This window comes from Octopus sinensis, linkage group LG18 (genome assembly GCF_006345805.1).
Source record: "Octopus sinensis linkage group LG18, ASM634580v1, whole genome shotgun sequence".
In the NCBI taxonomy this organism is placed as follows: Eukaryota; Metazoa; Mollusca; class Cephalopoda; order Octopoda; family Octopodidae; genus Octopus; species Octopus sinensis.
The window spans coordinates 11,461,858-11,471,287 of NC_043014.1; the positions used below are offsets into that span (position 1 = coordinate 11,461,858).

Below are 9,430 nucleotides of genomic sequence, written 5' to 3' on the forward strand. Positions count from 1 at the left end.
CAAAATGCGTAGCTGTATTTCGTCTGCCGTTACGTTCTGAGTTCAAATTCCGCCGAGGTCGACTTTGCCTTTCATCCTTTCGGGGTCGATTAAATAAGTACCAGTTACGAACTGGGGTCGATATAATCGACTTAATCCGTTTGTCTGTCCTTGTTTATCCTCTCTGTGTTTAGCCCCTTGTGGGTAGTAAAGAAATAGGTATAGGTTGGATGGTTTGACTGCAAACTGGTAAGCTAGGGAGCTGCATCAGGTTCTAATCTGATTTGGCACGATTTCTACAACTGGATGCCCTTCCACTCCAAGAGTGTAGTAGGGGCTTTTTACGTGCCACCTCTCTTTCTGATTTTAGGACAATTCGTAAAAAACGTAAAAAACTGTTAAGTCGGTTTCAGTACAGTTTAGACCAAAATGTCTGTAGAAATTCACTGGACAAAGGAAGTCATGCAATTTTTAAAATGAAGTGGGAACTAAAATCTGCACAATTACATTCCCTTTTTCCATTAAAAGGCAAATATTGTTGCTATCAATGATGTGGCCTAAAAGAGCAGGTTGAAGATTAAACATCAAAAAAGACAATTACTAAGGCCAATGACCATGACATAACGAGCTAATCTAGTAAGGAGTTGAATGAGATGATGTTCCTAAACTGATTCTGAAGAACTGACAATTAGTGAGTCATCAATATAAGCAAAAACGAAATTCAAACCACAAGTCACGTCATCAATAAATCTATTGAAGGAATTCACAGAATCTGAACCCAAAAGGTGGCGAGCTGGCTGAAACATTAGCACACCGGGCGAAATGCTTAGCGGTATTTTGTCTGCCGTTACGTTCTGAGTTCAAATTCCCCCGAGGTCGACTTTGCCTTGCATCCTTTTGGGGTCGATAAATTAAGTACCAGTTACACACTGGGGTCGATGTAATCGACTTAATCCCTTTGTCCTTGTTTGTCCCCTCTAAGTTTAGCCCCTTGTTGGCAATAAAGAAATAAAGGAGATACATATTCTTGATGTATTTCAAGATATTGTCCCCTGATAACCTCAACATATCACCCTAGGCTGGGCTATATCTATGCATAATGCATATACAGAGATTGCTACCCTCTATTGCTATAATTCTATAATGTAGCAGATACACCAGGAACATGTGTGCCAACCATCACACACCAATGACTATTTGATATTAACACCCTGCCTGCTTTAATATGTGGAAAGTTTAAATACACCATCTGTTGTCACTGAGTTATATCATCTCCAAGGCAGTAACTGACCAATGGACAATAATCTCTCTACAATACAAAAGCTATTCCACGCCATCCTATCATTTACAAACACACACACACATACACATATATAGGCACAAGCATAGCTGTGTGGTAAGAAGTCGGCGAGCTGGCAGAAACGTTAGCGCGCTGGGCGAGATGCTTAGTGGTATTTTGTCTGCCACTATGTTCTGAGTTCAAATTCCACTGAGGTCAACTTCCGGGGTTGATTAAATAAGTACCAGTTACACACTGGGGTTGATATAATCGACTTAATCCGTTTGTCTGTCCTTGTTTGTTCCCTCTGTGTTTAGCCCCTTGTAGGTAGTAAAGAAATAGGTATTTCGTCTGCCTTTACGTTCTGAGTTCAAATTCCGCTGAGGTTAACTTTGCCTTTCATCCTTTCAGGGCTCGATAAATTAAGCACCAGTTACGCACTGGCATCGACGTAATCAACTTAATCACTTTGTCTCTCCTTGTTTGTCTCCTCTATGTTTAACCTCTTGTGGGCAATAAAGAAACAAGAAGCTTGCTTCTCAACCGAATGGAAGTTCAGTCCCACTGTTTGGCATCTTGGACAAGCATCTTCTACTATAGCCTCAGGCCAACCAAAGCCTTGTGAGTGGATTTGGTAGACGGAAACTGAAAGAGGCCTGTCGTATGTATATATGTGTGTGTCTGTCTGTCTGTTTATCTGTCCCCCATCATCACTTGACAACTGGTGTTGGGGTGTTTATGTCCCCATAACTTAGTGGTTTGGCAAAGGAGATGCCTGGTGCTGCATCAGGGCATTGATATGATTATTATTATTCAGGTCACTGCCTGAAATCAAACTTGGAATCTTGGGGTTAGTAGCCCATGCTCTTAACCACTACACCATTTCATCATTTCGTTTAGCGTCCGCTTTCCATGCTAGCATGGGTTGGACGGTTCAACTGGGGTCTGTGAAGCCAGAAGGCTGCATCAGGCCCAGTCTGATCTGGCAGTGTTTCTATGGCTGGATGCCCTTCCTAACGCCAACCACTCCGTGAGTGCTTTTTATGTGCCACCCGCACAGGTGCCAGACGGAGCTGGCAAACGGCCACGGACGGATGGTGCTTTTTATGTGCCACCAGCACAGGGGCCAGACGAGGCTGGCAACGGCCACAATCGGATGGTGCTTCTTACGTGCCACCGGCACGGGGGCCAGGCGAGGCTGGCAACGGCCACGATCGGATGGTGCTTTTTACGTGCCACCGGTACGGGGGCCAGGCGAGGCTGGCAACGGCCACGATGAGGACAAATATCCATCAAATGTAAATAATGTACATAGTATATATCATCATCACTTAATATCCGTTTTCAATGCTGCATATAGGTTGGTCAGTTTGACAGGGGCTGATTAGGCAGATTGCACCAGCCTTTATTGTTTTGCAGCTGGATGCCCTTCCTAACACCAGCCACCTTACAGTGTGGATGGATGCACTGGCAGGGTCATCAAGAATCTCACATAACAAAAAATCTTTCGAGAGGGTGGGGCATTGGGAGCATGTGGTCTTGTGCCAGGTGATGGGAGGTTAGAGTTTGACAGAGGGATAGAAACAGGTGTCTTGCTGTAGAGGAGATATGTGGTTACCCAGTCAGAAGGAGAGAGCGAGTGTGGGTCTGGAGATTCTGTGATCAAGAATTTGATGTGAAAAGATTGTAGCCAACAATGAAATATGGCAGCTATTCTGTGATGGTCTGGGGAGCAATTGGGAGCAATGGTTGATCAGAGCTGGTGGAGTGTGAGAGAAACATAAACTCAGACAAATATGTGTCCATACTGAAGAAAGGACTCCTTCCAAACTTGTCCATGCTGAAATGATTAAAAAGAACTCTTTATTTATGGAAGATGGGGCTCCTTGTCACACAACTAAAATGAGCCAGTCACCAGATTTGAACCCTATTGAACACTTCTGGGACATAATGGACAGGGCACTTCATAAAAAGAACAAGAAAGCATCTTCAAAGCCAGGTCTTTTGAGATTATTGAATGAAACTGGGCAAGAAATTTCACAAGAGAATATTCACCATCTGGTCAGTAACATGCCTAATAGGGTCCTTGCATTGAAAAATGCAAAGGGCATGTCTACTAAATATTAAATATTCACATTATAACATCATCATCATTTAACGTCCGTTTTCCATGCTAGCATGGGTTGGACGGTTCGACCGGCGTCTGGGAAGCCAGGAGGCTGCACCAGGCTCCAGTCTGGTTTGGCAGTGTTTCTACAGCTGGATGCCCCTTTCTAACGCCAACCACTCCGTGAGTGTAGTGGGTGTTTTTTACGTGCCACCAGCACAGGGGCCAGAGGAGGCTGGCAAACGGCTGGTGCTTTTACGTGTCACCGACATGGACGCCAGTCAGATGGCACTAATAATTCGAATGTATAATTTCAGATATAAAATTAATTTTAATGAGTATAAGACTTTCTATTTACGTGTCATGTCTATCTATATATATATATACGAAGCACCATCCGTTCGTGTCCGTTGCCAGCCTCGCCTGGCCCCCGTGTTGGTGGCACGTAAAAGCACCATCTGTTCGTGTCTGTTGCCAGCCTCGCCTGGCGCCCGTGCCGGTGACACGTAAAAGCACCATCCGTTCGTGGCCGTTTGCCAGCTCTGTCTGGCACCTGTGCGGGTGGCACGTAAAAAGCACCCACTACACTCACGGAGTGGTTGGCGTAAGGAAGGGCATCCAGCCGTAGAAACACTGCCAGATCTGACTGGGCCTGATGAAGCCTTCCAGCTTCACAGACCCCAGTTGAACCGTCCAACCCATGCTAGCATGGAGAACGGACGCTAAATGATGATGATGATATATATATATATATATATATATATATATATAGAGAGAGAGAGAGAGAGAGAGAGAGAGTGTGTGTGTGTGTGTGTGTATGTAAAGGCACATGGCTTGGTGGTTAGGATATTCAACTCATGATAGCAAGCCATGAGTTCAATTCCAGGCAGCGCAGCACATAGTGTCCTTGAGCAAGACACTTTATTTCATGTTGCTCCAGTTCACTCAATGGGCAAAAATGAATTGCACCTGTCACAATCTGTGTCACACTGAATCTCTCTGAGAACTACATTAAGGGTGTGCATGTCTGTGGAATGCTCAGGCTGTGCTTTTGATCGGATCACCTGGAGCACTCATCATTATAATGAATGGAGTGCCGAGATGTATACACCTTAACTTAACGGTTCAGCAATAGAGACCGATAGAATAAGTATACTAGGCTTACAAAGAATAAGTCCTCGGGTCGATTTGTTCGACTAAAGACGGTGCTCCAGCATGGCCGCAGTCAAATGACTGAAACAAGTAAAAGTAAAAATAAGAAAAATATATAAATATTCACACACACCCGCGCACGTGAGGGGTTGTGTGTGTGTGTGTGTGGTGTGTGTGTGTGTGTGTGTGTGTGTGTGTGTATATGGCATTCTTTCGATATAACTCGACAAAATCAAAACATTTCACTTTGGGTATTTCCGTGGAAGCAAATGACAGTTCGATTCTTCTGTTTTCTGCTTGGAAATTTGCGGATTTTACATACACACATGATTTTACCTACACACATGAAACGGGTAAGAACAAATATGCCAGGCGTTTTTCCCCTTCAAGTTTAAAACGAAACATTTGCTGGCATAATTTCGTTATAGCTATCTATACTCCACAACCCCACGGAAATACCCGAAGTAAAATGTTTTGATTTTGTCGAGTTATATCGAAAGTATACCATACATTATATATATATATATATATATATATATATATATATATATACTAGTATTAGTGTTTTACCTAAAATTTGGTACATTACACCCCGTACCACAAATCCGCATGGCTGTCAACCGTGACCAACTCTTGCCCTACTCTAATAACTTGTAAGAATGATTGAGAAATGTGTGGTATTTGATCAAATACTTGAAAAAACATGACAGGTTTTTGTTACTACAGCTCTTGACCAACGTGACCAGCGTATATCCAACAAGCCACATGCGTTCCGAGCAGAGCAACATCTAGTAGTTCAAGATAAATCATACAACTTGAATGGTTTAAATAATTGAAACCCAATGAATCGAACATATTTTGATTAGGCACACGTTAGATTTATCCAGTGAAATAAAATGCTAGGCTTTCCTATAATATTCATCGGTATAAATTAGACTGATTTTCATTTGAAATCATAACTGGATCTCTTATATAAATTATCAGGGATTTTGCTAAGAAGCTGTAGAAATATTGGAGTCTTAGGACTAGCCTGAAGACCAATTTTGTATGGGGTATAATCGATCATAAGATACATAACTAGTAGAAGGTATATCGACTCTGAAACCATTGTCTACCACTCTGCCAATTCGATGCATATATTGATTTCTGGTCTAAGGCATAAATATGGGGCTATTTTCGCAGGAATAGGGCTTATAGTTTTACTGAATCGACCCCCACTTCAGTACTAGAACTTCTGTTATCAACCCCAGATGGCCAAAAACCAGCTGATTAGAACAAAAATTATATCTATTCTTTTCTACTGTCATTTCGGTATACTACAAAGAATATAACAGGTCCACGCGATTTTATCAGCACTTATAACATCAAGTACAAGGAGAGATACGACAAGCATTAATAGTCAAACCAACAAAAACAGTAAATATAGAGGAGGGTACTAAAAGACTGCTGCATTGCCAGATTTACACTGATACAGACCTAATACATGCATACATTTATGTACACATGTATGTATAAATGCGTATATATATGCGTGTGCAAAAGCATATATATATATATATATTATATATATATATATGAACATGTAATGAATGTAGATTGGATCTAATGCTCAAAGAAAAGGGACATTTTTGCTTAGAATCCTCCTCTCTGATTATTATTAACACGAATATACAAGAAGCATAACGTAACAGATATCTGGTCCATGATAGTATAAGATACATCGCACATGAGAACGGAGTGCTTGTTTATTTTTCAGGGTGATTCGAATCGCAGAAATGTTGAATGTAATTCTATAAATAAACAACCACTTGTTAAAAACAAAATTTAATATCTTATCTAAAGAAAATCCCAGTTAATACGCCTATTATACACTCTGTATTAATAGCATATCTAATTTACGTTTCAACTCTACTACGTCTGTCTTGTAGCAGTGAACGAGGCCATTCATAATTTTGTGTAGAAATACCAGCTGTTTTGATTGATGCTGGTAATTAATTAAGGTATTTTCGAAACAGCAATTAAAAGACAAACTAATATTTATTAAAGTGAGACACTTTCCTCGTTATGTTTATTTAGTAAATAAAATGTATGAAATATTTTTTCTCGAAAATGCATATACCTTTAATTTAATTGAATAACTCTCTCTCTCTCTCTGTCTTTCTCTCTCATACTTAATTTCCAATTAATGTTCGAGAGTTTTGATTCCTTATTAATAAACTTGCAGATAGAACACTGAAGTTATTTGAAATTATCTTTAAAAATTAACTAAAGAAAAAAATCTCGAGAATTTCTAATTAACTACCAAAACAGTAAGCAGAAAAGCATTCATGAGTGAATGTAATTCAGAAAAATTAGAATATGTAAAATGATTGTAATTGGCTTTCGATACGTCACACACGGGGAAAAAAAAAAGCGTTGTTTTATAAAAACAAGATTCTGTGGTGTTCATGGGTTTCTCAATGACATTAATCAGCCTACGTATTTGACAGATAAGCGAAACCAGATCTAATGCTTTGGGAATGTCCCCTCTACCCACGATGCGTTTTTTTTTTTCTGAAGTGCTTAATTAAATAAATATTTTTTTTATTAAAGCATGTTCATTAGTGGCATAAGGACCTCAGATGTAACAGCATTTAAACGCAAGAAATTATCTATTTTGTTCGTAGAAGCTCACTTTTGCAACCCCCCGAAATCATCAAAGCAATATGTTTGCGTGAGGTTGGGGACTTGAAAGCATTAAAAAGAAATATTCAATTGCAATTAACTTGACCCAAAGTGAAACCATGCATGTTTATATATGCATACCTATAATTGCTTATTTCACTATAAATATATATGTAACATGCATAGTTCATTTCAGTATACACACACACATATATATACATATATATGTGCACATATATATATATATATATGTACACATATATATACATAGATATGTGCACATATATATACATAGATATGTGCACATATATATACATAGATATGTGCACATATATATATATATATATATATATATGCATGTTTATATATGCATACGTATAATTGCTTATTTCACTATAAATATATGTAACATGCATAGTTCATTTCAGTATACACACACACATATATATACATATATATGTGCACATATATATATATATATATGTACACATATATATACATAGATATGTGCACATATATATACATAGATATGTGCACATATATATACATAGATATGTGCACATATATATATATATATATATATATATGCATGTTTATATATGCATACGTATAATTGCTTATTTCACTATAAATATATATGTAACATGCATAGTTCATTTCAGTATACACACACATATATATACATATATATGTGCACACACATATATATATATACACGCACATGCAGGGTTTAAAATGTATATTTCACAATTAATTTATAGTTTATAAAACCAGAAATCGATACAAGATATCGGAGTGCAACTATAATAGTACACGCGTATTTGCACGTCAAAGTGATCTAAAGGGTAGTTGGAACGAAATGAAGCAAGGAGAATGGGGTACCTGCCTAAACAATAAATAATAAACCAAGAAAAGAACCGAGTTGGGCTTATTCTTACCTCTATTAGTGTTGCCTCAGACACAACGTCAAATGTACCATTATTAACTCTCATTGATGTGACTGTTGCAAATATAATTCACAGTTGCATATTTCAAAAGTAATTGTGGGTTGATTTCGTGATCGAATTTTGATACAGTGGGTGCGATTAAGATTAAGAGAAAAATGCTTTCCAAAATAGAGATTCTAAGGAAGTTTAGGGAATATTTGCAGAATTTAATTTAGTAACCAGTGTTGTGTTAATACCGAAGTTCTTCGTTATTGCGTTGTTTTCAACGAGGAGAATGCAAGTAAGTCGTTCTTCTTTGAATGTCTTGTGGAAACATATCCATGTTGAGAATAATAAATTCGATTACTCGGAAAGATTATAATACAGAAAATTTTTAAATTAACATTGCTGGCACCTTGTCCCATGTTAAAGCAGTCATCTGCTCCAAGCCATTTTAAGAGAGATTCATAGCTAGTAACATTGGTAAATTCCATCAGGTAAGCTGTCTTGCAAACAATTGATTCCCAAACATCATCATCCAAACTGTTTCACACCGATTAATAATACCACCGAGGTAGAACATGACCAAAATCTAAATGACAAAATATTTAATCCAACTCTAAATAATCCAGGTGAAAAATATAAAGATAGAATATTTAATTTAACTGCACCAACTCGTGACTTGGACTTTTTTTAAAGACAAATTCTCGAAAAAAAGCACCGAGTTTGGAAGAACTTGTTTGGAATAAATCAAAGATTACATACAAGCTTCGCAAATGGTTAATTAGATTATCTACCAATCAGAAACCCCGAGATTATTCGCTGCGGAGCTTTGTTATTTCCGGTACCGGTGATATTGTTGTTGTTTTTTAAGATTTAAAATCGCCAGTTTTTCTGGTTTCATTTGGAAATAATTTTGCGGTTAATAACAATCTCCCGGGGGGGTGTTGCATAACCACCCTAACAGATCATCGGAGAAGTATATAGATATATTTTCACTATGTCAACCCCTAAATCGATCAAGACGGACCACGAGGATTTGATCCACGATGTTGCGTTCGATTTCTATGGAGAAAGATTAGCAACTTGTTCCAGTGATCAAAGTGTCAAGGTTCGATTATTATTTAAACCTATATATATGTTTCTTTATTCCGTTATTTCTTTTTAAAATATTTTAATTTGTTTATCGATTACTCCGTTTATGTTTGACTGTAATTGTTGCTAATCTCTTCAAATTGTTGCTAATTCCTTCAAATTGTTGCTAATTCCTTCAAATATTACTATTAATTCGTGTGTTTTTCAATTATTTTATCAATTAATCTA

The 9,430-nt window shown here is 38.1% G+C and overlaps 2 protein-coding genes across 2 annotated transcripts in view; one reads left to right on the top strand and one right to left on the bottom strand.

Moving 5' to 3' along the window:
• The window catches only part of LOC115221417 (neuralized-like protein 2), a 31,349-nt gene extending 22,495 nt beyond the window's left edge, over window positions 1-8,854 (bottom strand). The window contains exon 1 of the mRNA XM_029791599.2: window positions 8,120-8,854. Within this exon, the coding sequence (XP_029647459.1) occupies window positions 8,120-8,173 (54 nt within the window). The 5' untranslated portion in view covers window positions 8,174-8,854. The remainder of the gene's footprint in view (window positions 1-8,119) is intronic.
• A 100-nt stretch (window positions 8,855-8,954) lies between these two features.
• LOC115221416 (nucleoporin SEH1) overlaps window positions 8,955-9,430 on the top strand; it is a 71,032-nt gene continuing 70,556 nt past the window's right edge. The window contains exon 1 of the mRNA XM_029791598.2: window positions 8,955-9,218. Coding sequence (XP_029647458.2) covers window positions 9,108-9,218 — 111 coding nt within the window. The 5' untranslated portion in view covers window positions 8,955-9,107. The remainder of the gene's footprint in view (window positions 9,219-9,430) is intronic.